The sequence below is a fragment of the Felis catus genome, chromosome E3 (assembly GCF_018350175.1).
Source record: "Felis catus isolate Fca126 chromosome E3, F.catus_Fca126_mat1.0, whole genome shotgun sequence".
In the NCBI taxonomy this organism is placed as follows: Eukaryota; Metazoa; Chordata; class Mammalia; order Carnivora; family Felidae; genus Felis; species Felis catus.
The window spans coordinates 14,278,864-14,303,611 of NC_058383.1; the positions used below are offsets into that span (position 1 = coordinate 14,278,864).

At 44.3% G+C, this 24,748-nt stretch overlaps 1 protein-coding gene across 1 annotated transcript in view; it reads left to right on the forward strand.

Moving 5' to 3' along the window:
- GALNT17 (polypeptide N-acetylgalactosaminyltransferase 17) overlaps nucleotides 1–24,748 on the forward strand; it is a 448,562-nt gene that overhangs the window by 158,128 nt on the left and 265,686 nt on the right. Inside the window, exon 2 of the mRNA XM_011290337.3 lies at nucleotides 4,592–4,775. Within this exon, the coding sequence (XP_011288639.1) occupies nucleotides 4,592–4,775 (184 nt within the window). The remainder of the gene's footprint in view (nucleotides 1–4,591; nucleotides 4,776–24,748) is intronic.

The following is a 24,748-nucleotide window of genomic DNA, read 5'->3' on the forward strand; positions in this document are numbered from 1 at the left end:
TCACCACTGCCGTAAAACGAGGTCCCTGGCGTCTCTTGTCTGCTGGAACTGGTCTCCTTCTTTGTCGCAGAGGCCGGGTTTTGCCTTCCTTTGGATCTCTAACTATATGCAGAAGCCCAGTCTGCCTTCCATTACCAACTATGGAACTTTGACAAAGTTCCTACATTCTCAGACTCAGTGACCTCCTTTGTCAAACAGAGATCTAAATAATACCTTCCTCATGCAGTTGTCTAGAGATTGTGGTACAGTACATGTAAAAGCACTTAGCAGGGCGCCCAGCACGCGGAAAATGCCCCTCTGTCCATGGTAGCTGCCTCTACTGCTCGTGACTGGGGTCTGTCCTTGTGCGATCCACCTTCTAGGAGAAGTTTGTAAGTTATGCCTTAGTCTTGTTACTTTGCTTTTCTATGCTTTAGGCCCCGTCACTTATAGATAAGAATCTAACCTCAAGGGAATAAAGGGCACAAAATGACTTTTGTGGGCTCTAGGTGCTTTGGCCTTCGTGATTTCTTCCTCCATTAAAGATGGTATCAGAAATTCTATTTTATAACTATGTTGTTTTGATTTTAAAAGAAATTTAAACATTTTCCTGGGCCCCTAAAAGTGACTCTAGGCTCTGTGTCTACTGTGATGAATAGATAAATCTTCTGTGAAGGGTACATGTGCCATCTATCTATCTATCTATCTATCTATCTATCAATCATCTATCTATCTATCTATCTATCTATCTATCTATCTATCCATCCATTTATCCATCCATTCATCCATCCATCTATCCATCTATCTATCCATCCATCCATTCATCCATCCGTCTATCTATCTATCTATCTATCCATCTATCCGTCCATCTATCTATCTATCTATCTATCTATCCATCTATCTATCTGTCTCTCAGTTGACTGAGTGATTGATCAATCGATCCATCCATCCATCCATCCATCCATTATCTATCCTGATCTAGTCTTGCTGAAGTTACTCCCCCCACCTTTTCTTTTCTTTTAGTTTTTCCCTTTCCCCTCCCTCTGCCACTCTCTCCCCCTCTTCCCTTTCTTCCTTCCTTCCTCTTTCCCTCCTTTCCTCTCTCCATGCCTCCCTTCCACTTTTTCCTTCCTTCCTTGCTGTCTTTCTTTTGTGTGCGTGCAGTCATTTATTTCTGTTCTTTGGTTTATTATTGCTTTCTTTGGGTTGCCTCTATTTTCCTAACTCCTCAGGTTAGATGCTTACCACATTAATTATCAGTCTACCCCCCCCCAATATATGCATTTAAGGTTATATAGTTCTTTCCAAGTATTGCTTTAGCACTGTCCTACAAGTTTTTTAAAATATTTTTTAATGTTTATTTATTTTTGAGAGAGACAAACAGAGTGTGAGTGGGGAAGGAGCAGAGAGAGAGAGAGGGAGACACAGAATCCGAAGCAGGCTCCGGGCTCTGAGCAGTCAGCACAGAGCTGACACAGGGCTCAAACTCAAGAACCGCGAGATCGTGACCTGAGCCGAAGTCGGACGCTCAACCGACTGAACCACCCAGGTGTCCCCGGTTGTTTTTTGATATTCATTGCATTAGTTTCGTGACGTTGCTATAACAAGTGACTGCAATCTCGGTGGTCTAAAAACCACAGAAATTTCCTCTCTCATACTCTTGGAGGCTAGAAGTTTGATATCAAGGTGTTGGCCAGCCCTCTGAATCCTTCTTTGCTTCTTCCTAGCTTCTGGGAGTTGCTAGCAATCCTTGACATTCCCTGGCTTACATTTGCATCCTCCAATATCTGCATCTTTTGTCAGATGGCCTTCTTCCTTCTGTGTCTGTATCTCTCTTCTCTTGAGGCTACCAGGGGTCTTAGTGTGTTGACACATGCAGTGTCCCTATTTCCAAATAAAGTCACATTCACAGTTCAGGGGTCCACTACTCAACCCGGCACCTCCATAGTTAAAAATGATGAAACGTTTAAGGCGTACAAAAGGTCTCATATCCCGTGCGGGTTAGAGCTCTACAAGACATCTTTAGTTAGGGAGCAGTCCATCCTTCTCTCGATCTCAGCAGGTACAGCCTCAGCTCTGATTGTGACTTACCTCCGGGAGTTTGCTTTTCTTTCCTGCAAGCTCAGCGATGCATCTACAATATTCTTTAAATTTTGTTTTCACGTTTTATTTCTTTTTGAGAGAGACAGAGACAGAGTGTGAGTGGGGGAGGGGCAGAGAGAGAGGGAGACACAGACTCCGAAGCAGGCTCCAGGCTCCGAGCTGTCAGCACAGAGCCCGACGCAGGGCTCGAACTCGCGAATCGTGAGATCATGACCTGAGCTGAAGTTGGATGCCTAACCGACAGAGCCACCCAGGCGCCCCACATCTAAAATATTCTTAAAAGGGTTTTATTCGGCATTTCTAGGTATATTACGGGAGACTTTTCATGCTGTTTTAGCCTTCCATCTTGTTGGAAACAGAATCGCTTATCACAGAGTGGGTTTTCTCTTATAGCTTTATTGAGATATTTTTCGCATACCATATCCTTCATCCACTTAAAGGGGTACAGTTTTGTGGCTTCTAGTATATTCTCAAGTGTACGCAAATATCACCACAATCTAACTCCAGAACATCATCCCCACCCAAAAAGACAGCCCACGTACCTTAGCAGTCACTCCCCGTTGCCTACTGCAACGCCCTTAGCCTGAAACAGATACTTACCTACTTTCTGTCTCTGGGGATTTGCCTGTTCTGTACATTTCATATGAACAGAATCATACCTACATAGGTCGTTCCTGACCAGCGTTGTTTACTTGGCATAATGTTTTCAAAGTTCATCCGTGTTGTAGTGTGCATCGCTATAGCCTTCCTTTTTTATTGCTTAATAGTATCTCATGGTGTGGTTCTGCATTTTGGGTGTTCATGCATCAGTCGATAGACATGGGGACAGACATAGGGGAATAATGCCCCTACGAACATTTCCGTCCAAGTTTTTGCGTGGGCGGATCTTTCCATTTTTCTTCGGTCCGTACCCAGGAATTGCTGGGTCACGTGGTCAAATGATGCTTTAGCGTTTTGAAGAACTGCCCGACCAGTTTCCAAAGTAGCTGTGCCACCTCACATCCCTACTAGGAATGTTCTACGATGAGTGAGATTTAAACCCAGCACAGGTGTTCGTACTTGACGTGGGAGGCATTCTTAGAGATTTTCGAACATTGTGAAGGTGAGGTTATCGGAACGTTAGTGGCACACAGATGGTGGGTGGAATGAGAATTCAAAGATCGGGAAGTCCATGGGAAGTGTTGGAATGATCTAGTTCTCTGTTGATGGCCCCTCTGTTGGGATGATGGCAGGCAGGAAAGATGTCAGGGTGCCTGGAGGTCATAGTGGACAGTGGAAAGGATTCTCAGGTAGAAAAATGATGTTCACCTGCGACCACGTCTGAGATGCTTGCTCGACCCCTGCTTTTTGATCTTGATCTCACAGAAAATACATTTCTGTTTTCAGAGAAGCAGGAAAGTCTTGCCATTACGCGACGGAGCCCCGTTCTGTGACCGGAGCAGATTTGTTGGCCTTTGACTGGTCTGGGGATGCCTTCCTGGGAGGTTCAAATCCTCCTCAGCTTTATGGGCCGCCCATCATGAAAGCTGAGGGCACGGTTGACCTCTCTCCTCTGTGCTCTTCCTGCCAGAGGCAGCAATGGGATTCTTACGGATAAAGTGGTGTGTGTGTGTGTGTGTGTGTGTGTGCGTGTGTGTGCGCACGCATGCCCGCGAGCATGCCTGAGTGTATGCTGAGTGGCTTGAATATTTGAAATGGCAAAAGGGAACGAAAGCTCTTAACAACAAAAGTTTTCTAGGCCTGAAGTAAAATCTCCCGTAACTCTTGGATTTCGAAATTGCCCATCAAGCTGTTTATCGTATAATGGAACAGTAGGTATAAAGCTGCCACCATTCTGGGAACTTCCAATTGCTCAGTGAGGCTTGTTACAGAGGCCTCCTACTCTGCTTGGCACAGTTATCACCCTTATGGGGTTTTTCTGTCTATGATTTGTTCTCAAACATTCTGTATTTCCTTTTGCCATTTAGATGAAATTTAAATAAAACCATTAGGTAAAGAACTGTGTCAGGTTGTTACACACTTTAAACTCATGATAAAATCAATCTGTATGTCATTCTCTGTTCAAATGAAGCAAAAACACCTGCGGGGTTGGCCGTTCCCTGTTACTGGCTGTTCTCATTCTGTGTTGTACGCGTATCTCGTGGAATATGGAGCCTTGTAATTGCCCCACAGAGAAAGGAAAGCCGGCCTGGCTGAGCCTCGGTTCTGTCCCATTGTGTGTGTCCTTCTTGGTCTGCGTTGCTCCCAGTTTAGTTGATCTCTTCCCTTTTGTAGACCTCCATCCAGTCTGTTCCCCAAAGGAGGGAGAGGCTTCTTCTTGGGAATTAGACTCAACCCCAGAACTCTCAATATGAATGCGTTCAGGGCACAGTCCTGGATTGATAAATTGGGGACGTAAATTTCTCTGTGACAGGTAATGGTAGAATTTCCATCAAAGCCATAGCTCAGTTTGAGTGATGTGTCCTGATGTGGTGGTTTTCAAATAATTCTTTTTCCCTCCTTTTTCTAGGCTTATCCAAATCCCTTGGGCTCATCGAAGGTTATGGTGGACGGGGCAAAGGGGGCCTTCCCGCTACCCTTTCCCCGGCCGAAGAAGAAAAAGCCAAGGGACCCCATGAGAAGTATGGCTACAATTCCTACCTCAGTGAAAAAATTTCACTGGATCGTTCCATTCCGGATTATCGTCCCACCAAGTAAGTTCTGGTTGGGTCATTCAGAGCAACTTGCCACGTCATAGGGTTGGGTGTAGACCCGAGTCTGTGACATGTTCTCATGTTGTTTGTAACTAGCAAAGGAGCTTTGATCTCACTCAGTCTCCTTCACAATCAACAGACCAAGTACTGTTGACCATGAAATATGATCTAAAGTATTTACATTAAAAAAAATAATTTATAATTATTGTTTGCTTACTTTTTTTTTTTAATGTTTATTTTTGAGAGAGAGAGAGTGAGGACAGGTGGGAGGGGGTGGGGGCGGGAGACAGAGGATCCAAAGCGAGCTCCGCACCGACAGCAGAGGGCCCGATGATCTCGTGAACCTCAAGATTGTGACCTGAGTTGAAGTCAGATGCTTAACCAACTGAGCCACCCGGGTGCCCCCAATAAAGTATTTAAATTTTTATAAAAGGAACCGAGAAACATATAGGAAGGTCCTCAACCTTAAAACCTTAAGTTTTAAGTAAAAAAAATCGCCATGATTTCTACCTAGAGACTGCAATTTGTCCAATGTTAGTATATTGCCTTTGAGTCTGCCTTCTATACAGATTTATGATTATGTGATATATTGTTTGTGTCCTTTTTTCACTTAATATTATTTCATGAGCACTCTCTGATGTTATTAATTATGCTTCATTATGGTCATCATTATTTCCATTTTTGGAAATTTGGTTTATTGTCAGTTTTCCATAAATACCAGTTTCATAAATAACAATTTGATGGATGTTTGCGCACTCAAATCTTTATGTGTCGTGATTTGGTGTTTATTTTCTCAATCCACGCTTCTTCAAAGTATAAGCATATCATAGGACTACGTTTGGAGACTGGTGATACATTTTGGGATCTTGTCCTCTAGAAAGTTTATGGCAATCCTCACTCCAGTTGGAATAGTACCCGTCCCTTCCTAGACTGGGTACTCGCCTTTCAAAGACGCTTTGCCAAGCTGATGGGTGAGAAAGTATGTTCCATGATTGTTTCAACTTCTACTGTTTTGATTGAGTCTTACCTTTTAAACAAGTGGTTTGCATCTTGATTGTCCCTTGAAAGGCCTTTGTTCTGCGGGCTCAGATTCAGGAATCATTTGTTTTCTCCTTGGGAGATGGAGAAGAGGGGTTGGTCATAGAATCGAGATGCTGGAGGCAGGCGTCCACGCTGGCTTAACGGGTTCTTTGTTTTCTGTTAGATTTGTAGTGTCTCCTTTTTCCCATTTAGAGTGTGCCCTTGCTTAGAGTAGATTATTCCTTTTTCAAATGGATTTTGTACAAATCAGTTAAGTATCCTGGTTACTGAGAGAAATAGATTCAAGATAAAGAAAATTATCTTAAATGGATTTAAAATTGCAGCATTAGCCGAGAAGCCTGTTAAATCTCTCTCTCTCTGCCTAATAAACATATATTCATTTTGAATCGCTAAGAAAACATACATCACCCCTGTTGGAAGCTATTTTGTGTTCCTGGACTTTTGCTCTCAAACACATCTGGCTGTTTTCATTTCCTGGTGCTCTCTGATTAGCCTTTCTTATTTGGATGTTGGCAAATAAACAGAGCGATGGGGGTTGTTGTTTTTTTTTTCCACTCCTTTGGAAATGAAAATGTTTCCAATGTGGAGCTTGCTGGAAGTGGGTCAGTTGAACAGATATTAGTGAGCACCTATTATGTGCCAGATGGTTTTCCCCATATTAGAGACAGAATAGCGGCAAAGACACAGTCCTTGCCTACTTACTTCTTCTCTGGGGATGGAGGCAAACTTGTAGGCAGATTGATTTGGCACATTGTGGTCTGTGTGGTGTGTGTCACGCCAGCGACGTACACAGCGTGATGCCTGAACTTCATCTCAACCCTTTCACCCCATGAAGGGTCAAAGGGAGAAAGATACGGATGGACCAGGCACCGGAACAACAACAGAATTGGGGGCACAAAGAAAAACATGGCGAGCTCGGTGGGGGGGGGGGGGACGCGTAGCTCAATCGCGCTCTGTTAACTTAGCATGGTGTTTTGAACATACGACCTGCATCTGGCCCCTCCTGGAACTTTATTTACTAAGATGATCGGAAAGAACTGGAGAGGATGGTAATCTACAAGGGACAACAGAACATGTTAGGGGATGACGTCAAGGAAGAAACACCTACACAATTTCGGAAGATCCAAAGAGGAGGGGTGAGTGGTCACTGACAGAAAACTGGATGAGGCTGGGACCCCGCCTCCTGCATATGGTGCGGTGGGGTGGGAAGAGCTGAAGAATGCAGCCCAGTCACATCTCAGAACCCCAGAGACTCAGGCTTTGGAGGCCCTGGGTACTTCTGATGGCTGGGAGGTAGATTGGAAAACGGGGATTGAAGCTGTATCCCCAGATTCTTTCCCCCACACCACACAGCCAGGTTCTGCCCTTCCCTGCCTGGAAGAATATGGGAGATCTACTCTCCAGAAAAGGTGAACTCTGGGCTTGAACTCATAAGATATAGACTAGGACAGAGGATAGAGCCACATACCATTTAGGGACGCCCTCAGCATCATTAATTGCCCCCCGCAGACTTTCACACCCCTGTAAATGAGTACAGTTTGAAGCATCTATTCTCAGGAAACCAGGCTAAGAAACAGGCTGACCGATACGATAGTTGGCTCCCGTCCCCAAGTTTCTGAGTTCAGCTCAATTTTAAAAAAAAAAAAAAATATTTAATGTTTATTTATTTTTGAGAAAGAGAGACACAGAGCACAAGCAGGGGAGGGGCAGAGAGAGAGAGAGAGAGACACGGAATGTGAAGCAGGCTCCAGGCTCTGAGCTGTCAGCACAGAGCCCCATATGGGGCTCGAACCCAGGAGCTGTGAGATCATGAGCTGACCTGACATAAGGCACTTAACCGACTGAGCCACCCAGGCGCCCCAGAGTTCAGCTCACTTAGTAGTAAAGCGTGCTTGTTGTAAAGCTCCATTTGTCTACACGTAGCTGTCTTAGTCTGAAATAAGAAAGGAGAGCCAGGATCCCTGGACGTCTCTGGAGAGTCTCTGTTACAAAAGGCCTTAACAACAGCAACAACAATAGAAAAGGCGTCTGGAAGAGGAAGAGACTATAAACTTGAAAACTCGAATTGGTGGCTTAAATCATGGAATGTCTTGTTTTATTCACGGAACAAGACCTAGTCCTATGGTAAAGTAATAATTGGAGAATAACAGAGAAGCCTGGGAAGTTAAAAATAAGGTGGAAATAAATAATTCACTAAAAGAGTGGAAGATAGCATTGAGAGAAACTTCTGGCAGACCAGCCGGTTAGACATTAAATAATAGGAATATTGGAAAGAGAACAGAGAAAACAGAAGACAATGGTCAGATTAGGGGTGCCTGGGTGGCTCAGTCAGTGAAGCATCTGACTTCAGCTCAGGTCATGATCTCACAGTTCATGAGTTCGAGCCCCGCATCAGGCTCCATGCTGACAGCTCAGAGCCTGGAGCCTGCTTGGAATTCTGTGTCTCCCTCTCTCTCTGCCCTTCCCCCCACTCATGCTCTTCTCTCCCTCCCTCCCTCTCTCTCTCTCTCTCTCTCAAACATAAACATTAAAAAAACCAGAAGAAAATGGTCAGATTAATGATGTAGCATAATTTTCCAGGACTGTAGTTCATAAGCTTTCAGGTTAGAAGGTCCCGCCCCATGTCTGTGGAATCACTGAAAAGAAAAATTAAACCCACATCACGGCATGTGAATGTTTTTGCACAACTTCTTAGATCACCCCTCTGTTTTCTAGCTGGGATGCTGCCTGATTCATGAATGAATCATTTAATAAAGCCAGTGAGATCTTCAAATTAAAAAAATATGTAAATGTAAAATTTCAGAACAGCTTGGAGGAGGAGAGAGTCCTAAAAGCTTTCAGAGAGGAAATGTGGATCAAATGAATCGTTCGTATTGGATTGCACAGTAGCAACGCTGCACTCCAGGAGAGGAGTTGAAAACACTGCTTTCGACCTCAAATTCCGTGGTCAGCCATTGAATTCTTTGTGCCAAGAGGGAGCCCAGAGTAAACGTATTGCATTTCTGTAGGGTCTCCGCAATGGCCCCCTTCCCTGCATCTGTTTTCAGCAAGCTTCTCAAGGATATGCTCCAGTAAAACAAGGGAGTAAAGTGAGAAAGAGAGTGGCGATAGTATTGAAGAGACAGGAGGGTACTAAAGGCAGATCCCGGGAAGCCGATGAAGGAATGTTCCAGAGTCACATTTCAGGGTGACAGCTGTGTCGCCGGCCAAGAGAGCAGGCGTTCCGCGTCGGAACAGGAGGATGGAGGGCTGTAGGCGGTATGTCTCCAAGGGAGGCCAGGGGACAGAATTATTTGATTACCTAATGTTTTTGACTACAGTAAGAATAATAATAATAATTACTATTATTGCTATTATTGTTGAGGCAATTGACATACATTATATTAGTTTCAGGTGTGCAGCATAATGGACGCGTGTGTACGTTGTGAACAGACTGCGGCAAGTCTGGCCAGTGTAGTTAACGTCGGCACATCGGTAACAGGTTGTTTTTTCTTTTGAGATCTTCCGTCTCAGCAACTTTCACATGTGAATACACTATTACCAACTGTAGTCGCCACGCCGTACGTTACATCCCCAGGACTTATTTTATTACTGGCAGTTTCTTCCTTTTGACTCGTTCACCCACCCGCCTGCTTCTGGCAACTACCAGGCTCTTCTGTCAATGAGCTTGTTTTCAGATTCCACATATATGTGAAATCACCCAGTGCTTGTCTTCCTCCAAATTATTTCACTTAGCCTAATGTGCCCTCCAGGTCCACCCATGTTGTCACAAATGGCAAGATTTCATTCTTTTTCATGGCTGAATAGTAGTCGTGTGTGTGTGTGTGTGTGTGTGTGTGTGTGAGAGAGAGAGAGAGAGAGAGAGAGAGAGAGAGACAGAGACATTTTCTTTATCCATTCATCCACTGATGGATGCTTACAGTGCTTCTGTATCTTGACTTCTGTAAATAATACTGCCGGGAACATGGAGGTGAAGGCATCTTTTTGAATTCGTGTTTTCATTTCTTTTTTCGGATAAATATCCCAAAGTGGATTTGCTGGGTCTTACGGTAGTTCTATTCTTTATTTTTTTGAGGAACCTCCGTGCTCTTTTCCACTAATTTACATTCCCGCCAACGGTGCATAGGGATTCCCTTTTCTCCACATTCTTGCCAAAACTTATTCTTGTCTTTTTGATATTAGCCACGTGTGAGGTATTATCTTGCGGTTTGGATTGGCATTTCCTTTATGATGAGTGATGGGGAGCATCTTTCCATGTGCCTTTCGGCCCCCTGTATGCCTTCTTGGGAACAATGTCTGTTCAGCTTTTCTGCCCATTTTCTGATTGGATTGTTTATGGGTTTTTGTGCTATTGAGTTGTAGTACATTTCAATATTAATCCCTTCTCAGATATATGATTTGCAAATATCTTCTCCCATTTAATAGGCTGCCTTTTCATTTTGTGGGTGGTGTTTTGCTTTGTTTTGTTTTGGTTTTCGCTGAGCAGAAGCTTTTTAGTTTGATGTAGTCCCACGTGTTTATTTTTGTATTTCTTGTCTTCGCAAGATTTTTTTTAACCATTCTTTTCAAAAGTTTGGGACTGAATTAGTGATAGAAACAGAAGGCAAAAAACACCAAACTTCTGACAAAGCAAAGCAATTGTTAGCCACGCGGTGGGGGGAGCAAGAGTTTCTTAAGAAAGGAACTTTAATTGTATATACACTCTGGCTCAGCTGGGGACAATATAGTCACGCAAATGTAAACGCTGGATATTTACTTACCCGCAAATTATGGTATAGCTGTGTTAGGAGAAGGAGGGGGGCAAAATGTGTGTGGGGGCGTGGGGTGTATCGGGCCATTCAGTCTCCATCCGCAGAAACAGAAAATCAATTGAAAAGATATAAAATTTAAACATGAAGAAATAGTAGTGTCATCATTGTTGTTTAGGTACATGGAGATTACAGAAAGGAGACGGGACTGTATAGGTTTGATTTTCATAAAATGAAAGTTTAATGAAGCATTCAGTGTAATCTACACCAGGAAAACATTGAGCGCAGGCTAGGCAGGGCGAAAGTATGGGAGAAGAAAGGAAGAGATAGGTTCGGTGACGTGACCACATTTGCCTTTTTTAGATTGTTCTGGCAGCTATCTGGAAGCCGAATTGGAAGGTGGAATGGGGGATGAACTTGAGGGATTGCTCATGGGCCCTATAGGGAAACCAGAGGTACCACTGCAAATAAATTCTGGGTTCCACGGCAAAAGTTACCAACTTAACCTTTGCTAAATTGCGGATTAACCGTTGCCATCCAAGAGCGGCAAAGGATTTACCTGTAGAAGCTCTGACATCTGAGCCCTGGGGGTGCCGCAGGGCATTTAAGAGAAGACAGCCTGGGCCAGAGGACTGGGCAAGTTCTTGGATTTGAGGGTGCGGGGAACAGCACATCCACTTTGGGCTGGAACAGAGCTTCGAGAGTGAACTGCGGAAAGAGAAATTGGAGGGGAGGCAGGTGGCCAGATTGTGAGGGACTTAAGTGCCCGCCTGGGTTCCAGCAGGGACTTTATCGTGGTCAGTGGAGGGGAGGCAGGTGTCTGGGGCCGGGGTAGTTTCCTTCCTCCCATGCAGTCCGAGCCCAGGAGAAAGTATCCCCTGATGGTTAAGATCCTTTTTGTGAAGTCCTCCCAAGTGTGGGGGATTTAAATCAGCAGGTTTCAACTGAATTTTTGTACAGAAGCTTATGTTGCTTTAATTCTTACTGTTTTATTCTCATGCCATGCTTAAGAAATTTGTTTTTCTTATAAATGTGAAGGAAGTTTTAGATAGTGGTGGGATTAACCATTTGTTTCTGTTGCACGCAAATGGCTTCCAAAATGTTGTTTTCCGTTTCATTTCAATTCTGTGTGGTTTTTTTTCTTTCTTCCACCGGACAGATAGTTTAAATCTGTATGAATCCCAAACTGTCAATCTTGCCAATTTCATTTCTTCGCTGCTTTGAAGCCGAGAAAGATACCATCCCTCGGAAACACTTAATAAATATTCTATTCTGTTCATGTTGCTTTTCCGTGACTCTTCTGTTTAGCTCTTTTATCCACCTAGGGTTTATTTGAGAATATGGTACCAGGTATGTATCTTTTGTGTAAAATGGCTGTCCGTTTCTTTTCAAAGCAGCTTTTGCCAAAAAACTTGTAAATCACTCTTGTTTGGAGGTGCTATGTTTAATGCAGTTTGTATGTTTCATATATGTGGGCTTCTTTTCTAAGTTGTACACTGTTCCTTTGGCCTCATGGGTTTTTTTTTCTTTCTTCTTTCAAAAAAGCTATTAAAAATGCTTTTTAAACAATTTTTAATGTTTATTTCTGAGCGAGCGAGAGAGACAGTAGCATGAGTGGGGGAGGGGCCGAGAGAGGCGGAGACACAGAATCCGAAGCAGGTTCCAGGCTCTGAGCTGTCAGCACAGAGCCCGACGCGGGCTCGAACTCATGAACCGCGAGATCATGACCTGAGCTGAAGTCGGATGCTTAACTGACGGGAGCCACCCAGGCGCCCCCAAAATGGTTTTTGATGGAAGTCTCCAGTCAATCTGCCGGGCACTGTGCTGGCAGCACGGAGAGGAGCCAGGCCCTCTCGGAAATCCGAGAGCGTGGGGAGGCAGATGGATGTTCGCAGGAGTCAGAGAGCAGTGCAAAGGTAGCCTTGGTCATACTGGCCAGAGGGGAGCTTTTCTCTCCAAAGAGAAGGCAGGGCATTTAAGTGAAAACAGCCTGGGCCAGAGGACTGGGCAAGTTCTTGGTGCGGGGAACAGCACATCCACTTTGGGCTGGAACAGAGTTTCGAGAGTGAATTGCGGAAAGAGAAGTGGGAGGGGAGGCAGGTGGCCAGATTGTGAGGCACTTGTGTGCCAGCCTGGGTTCCAGCAGGGACTTTATCATGGTCAGTGGATGCCGACGAAGGGCATGAGGCAAGATGGTACTCTTGGTACAATCCCTTTTTTTTTGATTTGATAATGATTAACTCTGGCAGGAATGCGTAGGATAGGTTGCAGCAGATGGGGGCTGGTAGGTTGGCTGAATATATTTAGTCTTTGCTCCATCCACCCATTTGTGGAGTGCCAACCGAGTGCTAGGCCTTATCCAATGGGGAGGATATTGTCCCTCTAATAATAGAGTTTTATTATTATCATACTATTTTTATGGAAATGGTTTCTCTGTAGCAAACCAAGAACTAGGCAGGGATGGAGCAGGCGGGCAGATTCGAGAAAAACTTTCTGGGAATCGGTCAGATGAGGCCATTAATTGGATATGGATGAAGTGGGCACAGTCAGAAGTTTCTAGCTTGGGAGACCGCGTGAAGTGATTTCGTTAAGCGTGAGAGAGCCCTGCAAAGGCTCGTGTTTTGCATCACAGACGGTAGTTTTGTTTGTCCGCGTTTTCCCTTCGGGGGGGTTTTCTCGAGGCAACCACGAGACGAATGTGCCAGCTTCGTTCATCACGTGACAACGTGTGCTTGCGCGAGGCGGTGACATTTGGTGACACCAGAAGCCAGCTAAGGCTTTAAAAACCCCACTCCTGTCCCTTGCGGAGATCTCCCGTTCTATATCGTATCATGTGGCGTATTAACGATCTCCTTGCCTGATTATCTGGTAATAGGGGGGAGGTACCACCCAGCAGCACAGAAATCCGTCTGTGCTTATGAAAGCCACCGCTGAGATCCTTGCACACTTTTTATGGCTGGCCTCCTCCTCCCAGATCGTGTCGGTAATTTATGGGCAGTTTCTACTGCTGTTATCTTCAATTTCTCCTTTGGCCTCCTGCTTATAAATCCACATGCCAGGTTTCTTTGGAATTCATTTTGCTTCACTTAGAAAGCCCCCTCTTTCCTTCACTGCCACAAATTCTAACCGGTTACATTCCAACGATGTCCCCGCATTGGACACACCTGGCCGTGGGATGTCTGTGGACCGTCTTCGTGTCATATCCGGAGGACAGCTGCACGTGTGGGTATGGAGGTCAGGAATGACATCCGGGCTGACCCTGGAGATTTGAGAAGCATCCAAGTCCAGTGGGTATTATTGTGGGCGGAGTCTGTGTGTGTATGCAGGTGACGGTGTTATAATTACCCGATTCAAGTTCTCTGCCCCCTGTGAAAACGAAGCATCTGATTATTGAATCGGTGACTGGGCTTTTTTTTTTTTTTTTTCTGAATCGTTTCTCCGGTGATCAATATCCCGTGTCTCGTAGGTTGGTTTTCTAGTAGAGCGAACGCACCTTAAAGAAGGTCAAGAATCCTGTGTTACACTTTGTCTTTCACAGATGTGGGCACAGAGGGTAACTGTCCCATAAATACTTGTTGGTCGACGTTATAAATCGGTGCCTGCTTAGGAGTGTCTCTGAATCACTAACCACGATAATTATTCCCTTTTATTGACTGCCTTTTATGTTTTGTCACTGTGCTGCATGTTTTATTGATCTTGTTGAAATTTAACTGCTCTCTGAAGGAGCTGTTCCCCTCTCTGTTTGATAAATGAGTTGAAGGAGGTTAGGAGAGGTTGAGCAACCTGCCCGAGGTCGCACAGCCCGTAAGTGCTGGAGCCTGGAGTCACACGCAGCTCTGTGTGCATCTTCGAGGCCTGTGCACTTGCCCGCACACCCAGGTTCCTCTTCGGGCCGTGCCCTGAACCTTCTAGTCCACGCTGGCACCGTCAGAAGGAAGAGAGATTCTGAGTCCGAGGAACAGGACAGTTTCTTCGGAGAGGTGTGTGTGTGTGTGTGTGTGTGTGTGTCCGCGTGCATCTACTTCCTTCGTTTGCTTCTCTTCGTCCCTTTTACCCCTTCCAACTGTAACAAAATTCCCCCACCACGAAACTGCATTTTGAATTTGATTAAGTGGTGCACATAAGGCCCCCTCGTATGTGGTGTGGTATAATCGAAACTCTCTTTAAGGGATACAGTATTTTGGGGGGCAAAACTCAGAAAAAATGAAGAGTGCGATATTTACAAGTTTAGGGAGTGTCTTACCATAGAGTTGATTTCCTCTAGAGGAAGGAACTTCTTTGGCCAGAACTGGTCCTCACCCACAGTGATGGGAATATGCAAACGGCGTGGTGCCCTTGGTTTAATGTCCCATCACTCCCAAAGTATTTGTGGGTGAACGTCGATCCCACTTTTGTGGGTTCCTTGGGTCTGAAGAGCGTGTCTCCATCACTTCAAAACCTTGATCCGAGAGCTTTTATAGAGGTCAAGAGCATGGACTTGGAAATCTGTCTGAGTTCCAAGCCTAGCTTTGCCTCTTCCTAGCTCTGTGCCTGTGGGCAAGTTATTGAACCTTTCAGTGCCTCGGTTTCCTCATATGTAAGGTGGTGATGTGATGGTGTTTACTTCATGGAATTGTTGTGGGGAGTAAATCGATTATGTCTTGGGAGCTCCATAGACTGATCTACCAGGCCACCGTCTGAGCCTTTTCTCGTATACGAATGATACCTGATCCATAAATATTAGCTATTGTTACATCTTAAAGATCCTTCATCATACATAACTCTTATCCTTAAAACACCTTGCATGTAATGACAGAATCGTTGGGAAAATATCTACCTGAAGAGTAGGGCACAGCTGTATGTCTCTAATTTGGAAAACTCAAATCTAGCGTAACGAGTATTTTCTCGTCGTCAAGTGGGCACAAAAATCCAGGGGACCCAGCCTGAGACAGATGCCAGGCTGGGATGAGCTCCTGGGAAGGACTTCCCCAGGATCTTCCCAGCTGACTCAGAAGGCCCAGCTTTGGGATCTACCATAGCCTCCGTATGAAGGAAGGTCAGTTGGGTGTTCTGAGGGCATAGGACGCGTAGCAGAAGGCGGCGGGATGCTATCAGCTGCCGCCTGCCCCTGCTTTGCCATCACCGACAGCAATCGGACTAAAAAAGGCAGTTTACAGTCAGCCCTTGAATGACGTGGGGGTTAGGAGGCGACAATCTGCCTATAACATTTGGCTCCCTAAAATCTTAACTACGAATAACCTACTGCCGACCAGAAGCCTAACTCGTAACAGAAACGGTTGATTAACACATATTGTATATGTCACATGCATTATACGTTGCCTTCCTACCATAAAGTAAACTAGAGCTAAAAGGAGATGCGATTAAGAAAACCATCAAGAAGAGAAAACACATTTACGGGGCTGTTCTGCCAAAAATCCGCGAATGAGGCATTCACGCAATTCAAACCCTGCTTGAGTCCAATTCAGACAGTTCAAGGATCAGTTGTAATCTGTGTTCTTTACCTTTGCAAAAATTGAAATGATTTCTTTCACCACATGTTAAAATATTTTTTTTTCCGTGTGAAGGGCTGAATGTTGAAAAGCCCAGAATGGTTCTCAAAGGAAGTTCTTTGGAGCTTGCAAAAGAAGTAGGTTGCTGGGCTCAACGGAGTCCTTGGTCTGAAGTCTTGGCCACTCTCGATGAATTAATTCCTTATATGGAGAACCTCTGAGAGGGTAAGAGAGTTTTAAGAGATTGGGTGTTATTCCGCTGTGGCCTCGTGTTCTCAGTGAAGTTTTGAGTTTTGAGACTTTCTGTGCAGCCACTCCAATGTGGAGCCTGACCCGGCCTCTGAGGCTGGCCGTTGGCCTGGGGCAGCTGTGGGGAGGGCGAAGGAGGTTCTGCCTCATCTTCCAGGCTGGTCTGGGGTGCGCACAGCACAAAGAGAACCCTTTGTGGCCTCAGTCAGATGCTCCTGCCTTAAAATCCCCGACCGTTACAGTCAAGAGGCAGATGGCCCAATTTTCATCATTATTTCCTGCCTTTTTTTGCAACCGTGGAATCTTGGAAAAAATGTGATTATTCAGACAGAGGTCTTCTGGAATGTTCTTTGGGTAAAAGTGTGAAAAGTGGAAGCTCTAGGGCTCACATCCCTGCTTGTCTAAAGGCATGGATTCTCCCAACATGGCAGTTCTCTGTCTTGACCAGGCGTTGAAATCACCTGGGGAACTTGCCCCATTGGGATGCCGATACTCTCCCCGACAGCGATCGACTCACAATCTCGGGGAGTGGGGCCAAGCATCAGTATTGTTTTCTGTGGTTTTTGTTGAAGCTTCCCACTTACCCCCGTATCTCATCAGATTGATACTCAGCAGGCTTATCATGTTTCTGGAAGTGTGGCCCTTGCATTTGACCTGCCAGGGCTGCGGGTTAAAACTGTGAAGTCTTGGGGTGCCTGAGCAGCTCAGTCCGTTAAGCGTCTGACTCTCGATTTCGGCTCAGGTCATGATCTCATAGTTTTGTGGGATCGAGCCCTGCATCGGGCTCTGCGGTGACCTCGGGAGCTTGCTGGGGATTCTCTCCCTCTCTCTCTGCCCCTCCACTGCTTGCGTGCGCTCTCTCTCTCTCTCTCTCTCTCTCAAAATAAATTAATTAAAAAAAAACCGTGTCAAGTTTTTGGCCCTGCTAGTTAGATTCGCCTCCCAGTTAGCCCCCTAGAATGGGGAGCTATAAATCTTCATCCTCACAAACTGATTCACCTGTGTGATTTCACCTGCGTGATTCTTGTTTTTAAAACTTTGAGCGTCTTGGGACCCCACCATTTTCTGAGATGGGAGAAAATTGGTGGAAGAGAAAACGAGGGGCAGGGCAGGGCAGGGCAGGGCAGGACTTTGCACGCTTGGGGAAGTTCTCATCCTTCCTTATTGGTTTACCTTCCCTCCTACCCCTGTTCCCTCCCATCCCATGTCGTCCAGAGCATCCATTTGATAAATGAAACTGAATAGAAATCAACCTCATTTTGGGGCATCTGGGTGGCACAGTCAGTTAAGTGTCTGACTTCCGCTCAGGTCATGATCTCGCTATTCATGAGTTCAAGCCCCGCATCGGGCTCTGTGCCGACAGCTCAGAGCCTGGAGCCTGCTTCGGATTCTGTGTCTCCTTCTTTCTCTGCCCCACCCCTGCTCACGCTCTGTGTCTCTCTCAAAAATAAATAAACACTAAATATTAAAAAAAAAAAGAAATCAACCTCATTTTGAATGATCTTTCTTTTTGTACTTTATTATACCCCCGTGAAACGGTGGAGAACCCTCCAGAGTGTTTCAAACATAGAGACTAGGGTCGAAAGACAGATTCACAGCTGAGATGCTGTTTGTGCTACCAAGGGCATCGTAAGCACGGGGGTCAAAGATTTAGCTAATTTTTAAGAAAGGACTCCACTTCTTGAGGCAGTGCCAGCCTGGCTGCCCCAAAATTTATGAATTGGCAAAGTTAATTTAATCTTTCATTTGAACCTGAGAGGATTCTCATCTAAATGCATTGAAGCGAGGTTGCGGGAAAGATTCCCTTCCATTTCGGTTCCAGAGAGCTTCCTGGACCAGTTCCAGTTGCTTGCACGGGGAACTTGAAACCTGCAGAGAGAAATCCAACGTGAACCTCGTCCTGTCTATGCAAATGCCTCCGCTCTGTGGCGTGTTTACAACGGCCAGGGTTCTTGAGTACCAAATGCATGTTCCCCAGATGTAGATGTGACCATGGGAAATGGAATTCTTGATTTATAACCTTACGTCAAACCAGCGTTGGGATTTACAGCCGTGGTTGTCCTTGCTTCTGCAGCCCTTTGATGCTGTACGTCGGGACTGCAGGCATGTCTGAACCATAGACAACCAGCTCACCTCTAGTAATATTCAGAAATTCCCACAATGCCTGTACCTGGGGACTCTGGCAGTCTGCAACCTGTGTCCTTCTAGGGGATTCTCCTGCCTGCCCAGACCTACTGCCTCTCACCGTAGCAGTGCACCTGAGTTAAAACAAATTCCCTCTCTCTCTCTCTCTCTCTGTCACACAGACACACACACACACACACACACCCCACTTGAGAAAGCCCAAGCCAGCCTACACGAGCCCGGTGTATGCAGCCTGCCGAAGTCCACTCTGATTTGTCTAGTGGCTAGTTATGTGAAATTCTCTCCTGAAAACCCTTGTTTCTCAGCCCTGGATATAATCAATAGAGGCAAATGTCTCTGCAATCATCAGGCCTTTTTTTTTTTTTTTTTTTTTTTTTTTTTTAAATGTGTGGAGTTCTTGGTTGTTTCCGTTCTGTGAGTAAACGTCCCCCGAAGTGGCAGCCGGGGAAGTGCCACGGTGCTCTGTAACAAGGTGAGATTTACAGCGCTGTGAGAGCTGGGGGGCGGGGGGGGGATGCATGAGGCTTCTGGCGGAATGGGCGAAATGGGCTAAATTCAGGTATTAATGGGAGTGCTCTGTGCACACTGCAGAGGGAGACAGGCTCATCAGTATTACAGATGGAACGTCCTTGGAGTTAATTTAGAAAAAATTCTGATCAGCCGACAGAGCTTTGAGGATGGATGCAGGCAAAAGAAGACTGTGGCATATGGAGAGAACATATTTGTTCTTGGAAAATCAGGAGAAAATGTTTAATGTCATCATAACCTCATTTGCATAAAAATAGTCATAGGCAACAAACCAAATGAAAGCAAGAGAAGACGTGAGAGAACCAGTGCCGGGTCGAGTTGCATTTCATTATGAGGAACATAAATAATTCAGTCGAATAAATAAATACAAAATCGCTTCAAGTAGACGTACCGCGAATTACCGTTCCTTGAAAACCCCTTTAATGGTACGTGTTGCGGTGGCGAGGGAGCGGGATGTGCCTCTGTGGGCAACGCGTTTCTCTACGCTTGACCCTTGATGATGACGTCGAGCTCTCCACAACTCTCAAATGCTTTGTGGACACACGTGAAATTTTCTGTCACCCAGGCCTATTCATAACATGACCTTGAAGAAGGTCTTAGATCTTCGTCGTGGTGAATCCGGTCCCGCTTTGCATGTGGGTTCACTTACACGGTATCTGATCACGGGAAGTTTGAGGAGTCTAGGACTGCCCTACGCCAGATACAGAATTCTTTTATTTTAAATTTTTTAATGTTCATTTATCTTTGAGAGAGAGACAGAGCCCGAGTTGGGGAGGGCAGAGAGAGAGGGAGACCTAGAATCAGAAGCAGGCTCCAGGCTCAGAGCTGTCCACACAGAGCCCAACATGGGGTTCAGACTCACGAACCTTGAGATCATGACCCGAGCCAAAGTTGGGTTCCTAACCAACTGAACCACCCAGGCACCCCCAGAATTCTTTTTTTAAAATGCTCATTTATTTTGAGAGGGAGAGAGAGAGAACAGGGGAGGAGCAGAGAGAGAGAAGGAGAGAGAGAGAATTCTAAGGAGGTTCCACACTCAGCACAGAGCCCCACACGGGGCTCAATCCCATGAACCATGAGATCACAACCTGAGTCGAAATCAGGAGTCGAGCGCTCAACCAACTGAGCCACCCGGGTGCCCCAATACAGAATTCTTAATAAATGTTTGGAACCCCGGTGGCAGCATTGGAGCCATTGTTGTTGTCTTACAAAGTCTGTTCAGGAGAATTCTTTGTTTGACTATAAATTGTGGCATGGAGGAAATTGATAGAATTTATTAGCTAATTGATTTCAATAAACACTTTCAAGGACTGTGTAGAGAGCCAGGGGCAGGTTCTGTGGGAATTGTAACAGATGGGTGTCACACACACAAACACGAATGTATTTCTTCATTCAGCAAATACTCACTGATCAGCTCCCATGTACCAGGTACCGGGTTGGATGCTGAAATGGTAATGAAAGACAGATGATAAACTGGGAAAGATAAAGACGAGATGAATATAGATTGCGGTTAAGTGCTTTGAAGTAAATAAACAGAGTGCTGATCTACAGAGTAACTGGAAATGAGGGTGTGCTTTAGAGGAAGGTCCACTGGGGAAAGAGAGGTGTCTCTGATGGTGACCTCATATAGAAATATGGTCTTTGCCAATGAAACTAAGTCAAGATGAGGTCATACTAGATTAGGGTGGGCCCTAAGTCCAAGGTAACTGGTGTCCTTATAAGAGGAGAGGAGACACAAAGACACAAACAGACACAGAAGGAAGAAGGATGTGGGAAGACAGGGACAGAGGGTGAAGTGATAATGTATCTACAAGCCAAAGAATGTCGCAATCTCCAGGAGCTAGGAAGAAGCAAGGGTGGATTCTTTTCTAGAAACTTCAGAGCATGGCCCCAAACACCTTGATTTCATACTTCTAGCCTCCAGAACTATGGTTTTTGTTGTTCTAAGCCACCCATTTTCTTATGGAAGCTCTAGGAAACCAATTCTAATAGTAACAGAAGTCACTGGAGTTTTGATATAGGGAAGGGTCATGATCTGGTTTATGCTGTTAGAACATCATTCCGAATTCTTTTGGAGCATGGGCTCTACAGAGCAAGAGTGAAGCAAGGAGTCCAGTTTGGAGGATGGTTCAGGCAGGAGATGATAGCAACTCCGATTAGGTGAGCCTAGGGAGGCGAAGAAATGAGAAGAGGCTTGTGTTGTAGGTAATCAAGGGAGACAGCCAGGTTTTAGATGGAACCATACGGGTGGACGGTAGTGCCATTTACTGAGCTAAGGAGGACCGAACACCGAATAGATTTGGGGAGATATTTAAGCATTCTACTTTGGACATCTTAAGTAGAATTATAGGATGAGCATCCTATGATGGGAGATATCAAATAGGTGATTGAACTATTTCTGAATCTGGAGCTCAGATGAGAGGTTGGGGTTGGGGATATACCTTTGGAGGCAGCAGCAAAGAGATGTCCATCAAGACTGAGGTCACTAAAGAGGGCTGGAGATGAGGCAAGGGCTCAGGATTGAGTGTTGGGTCATTCTAAAATTTAGAGATAGGAAGAGGAGACAAATTAAGTAATGGATGTCAAGAAGGAACAGCAACTAAAGAAGGAAGAAATCTGGGAGAATGTAATGACCTGGAAGCCAAAAGAAGAGCGTATTTCCAGAAGGAAGGAGTGGTCACTAGCCATGAGTGGTGCTGAGATGCCGGAAGAGTTCGGTGGGTTTGGCAACAGGAAGTTCACTGATGATCTCCATAAGGGTATTCAGCCCTGATGGGGATTGGCAAAGGAAGGAATGGGAGAGCAGAAGTGGGGACAACAAGTTGACTACTCTTGGTGGTTTTTATTGTGAAGAGGAGAGGAGTCATGGGATTGTATCCAACGGCTTTGGGAATCAGAGTAGGTTATTAATATCATTAGGTTTATCTTAAATTTCCATTATGATATAACTTCACACAGAAAAGTAGCAAGAATAGTATAAAAAATTTTACCCAGATTCCTCAGATGTTAACATTTTCTAATATTTCTATCTCTCCATATGTACATATTTTTTCCTGAACTGTTTGAGAATAAGTCGCAGACACGATGCGCCTTCCCCTCTTAATACCTCAGCGTGTGTATCCTAAGAACAAGGACATTCTCTCATTAAATAAAAAAATTTTTTTAATGTTTATTTTTTGAGAGAGACAGAGTGTGGGCGGGGGAGGGGCAGAGAGAGAGGGGGACACAGAATCCGAAGCAGGCTCCAGGCTCCGAGCTGTCAGCACAGAGCCCAATGTGGGGCTCGAACTCACAAGCTGTGAGATCACGACCTGAGCCGAAGTCAGACGCTTAACCGGCTGAGCCACCCAGGCGCCCCACGTGACACTGATATTTTCTATTTTTTTTATTTGTTAACATTCTAGCAACTATATATATACTATATATATATGTACACATATATGTGTTTATTATATATGTGTATGTAAACACATATATAACACATATGTAGGCTCCATGCTGGGGCTCTAATTCACAACCTCAAGATCAAGAGCTGAGCTGAACAAGAGTCAAGACACGTAGCTGACTGAGCCACCCAGGCACCTTGACATTGACATTTTTGAAGACTGCAGTCCAGTTATTTTGAAAACCATCCCTCAATTTGGACACGTCTGTTCTTCAGAATTAGATTCAGGTTATACTATTGTGCAGGAATACTCCCAAAAGTGATGTGTTCATCTCAGCACGTCTTATGAGGACACGTGTGGGATCTATTTGTTTCATTACCGGTGGCATTAATGTTGATCACTTGGTTAAAGTTGGTGTCTGCCTGATAGTCAGTTACATTTCCTGAGCCCTCCAGTAAAATGTTGAATTAGTAAGAGCTAGGGGGCTCCGTTGCCTCGTTAGGACGATAGTCAAGTTGTGTGCCTGGTTAAGAAAGTAACAATTCCAATTTTCTTGAGTTTTTTTATTAGCATAAGTCGACATTGTTGAACGGCTTTCAGTATTTTCCATACCTCTACACATAATCGTAGATTTTCTTCTCTATTATGTTATTAGAGTTTCTAATACTGAATCAAAGTTTGCATCCCCGGAATAAATTCCACTAGGCCATGGTGTATCACTTTCTGAACGTGATATTCACTCATATCATGTTAGAACTTTTGCAACAAAATTTGTAATTCTCTCTTTATCTCTCTCTGCCTCTCCCTGAGAGGTTTAGGTATCGATACCTACAAAAAAGACTTCGGAAGTTTTCTCCCTTTCTAATGCTCTGGAACAATTTATGGAGAATTATGACTGTGTGGTCTTTGAACGTTTGGTAGAGTTTCCCTGTGAAACCATCTGGTGCTGGGAGGGCTTTATGTGGTAATTCCTTGATGGTTTTTTCTATTTCTCCTTGGGAAACAGGTCTACTAAAGGTTTCCGTTTCTAATGAGGTCAACCCGGGTAAACTGCCTTTCCCTAGGATAGGCTTTCAAATTTATTTGCATACACCTACAAATAATTCTTTCAAAGAAAACTGTTTCAGTAGTGATTTTTCTCTTTGGTTTCTTATGTTATATTTTTGTGCTTTTTCCTTTTTTGATTAAACTAGCTAAAGGTTGGCTTGTTTTGTAAATTACTTTTTTAAAAACTAGAATTTTGATTTATTGATGAGATAGTGTGTTTTTCCCTTCTCTAGCTCATTGAGTTCTGCTTTTGTATTTATTATTGCCTTCTCTGTATTTCCTCGTGGCTTCCTTTGTTGTTCTTTTCCTAGCTTTTTGAGCTGGTAATGAAACTCAAGGATTTTTATTGCTAAAAGAGTTTTTTAAGTTTATATTTACTTAGAGAGCACACACAAGTTGGGGAGGGACAGAGAGAGAGAGAGAGAGAGAGAGAGAGAGAGAGAGGATCCCAAGCAGGCTCTGTACTGTCAGTGGCTTGATTCCAGAAACCGTGAGATCATGACCTGAGCCAAAATCACGTATCAGACGCTCAACCGACTGAGCCACCCAGGTGCCTCTATTGCTAAAAGTTTTTAAGGCTTTGAATATTCTTATGTAAGGCTTGAAGTTCTCCACTGACATTATGTGATGTTTTCATAATTATTTCATAATTTCATAATTATTTCAATAATTATTATTTTTCAGAAGTACTTTAATTTTGGTTTCTACTTACCCTGGACTCATGATTTGTTTAGTAGTTTTTTAAAAAGTTTCCAGGCTGATGGCTTTAAAATATTTATTAATAATTTTTAATTTTATTGCATTGTGATCAGAGAGTGTTGTTTGTAATGTTTCTGTTTTATGATAGGTACTGCTGTTTCCTTTGTGATTATTTTTTTAAAACTTCTCCCAAGGTTGAAAAGAAGGTATATTGTCTTTTTCTAGGAGGGAAGTTTGATGAATAACCATCAGTTCTGTCATATTGATAGTATTATTTAAGCATTCTATATGTTTACTCCTTGTCTCTTTGGTTTGCTTATGCTAAGAGTGGGGTGTTAATATTTCTTATCAGTCTGGGTTCTTGCCTATGTTTTCTTGCATCTAGTGTATTGATTCATAAAGACGGTTCCTGCACTATTTGGTGCATAGATATGAAAAATGTTTATATCTTCATGGTGAATTATGGCTTTTAGCATTAAAAAAATCACCTGTGTTCCAGTTAATTGATTGCATTTAATGCCTTTTGTCTCGTATCCACTTTCGGTGGTATTGGGATCATGAACCCTGCTTTTTCCTTTTTCTACTGTTAATGATAATTTGAAGTTTTGAGGGTTCTTTGTCTTACAGTAACGCTATAATTT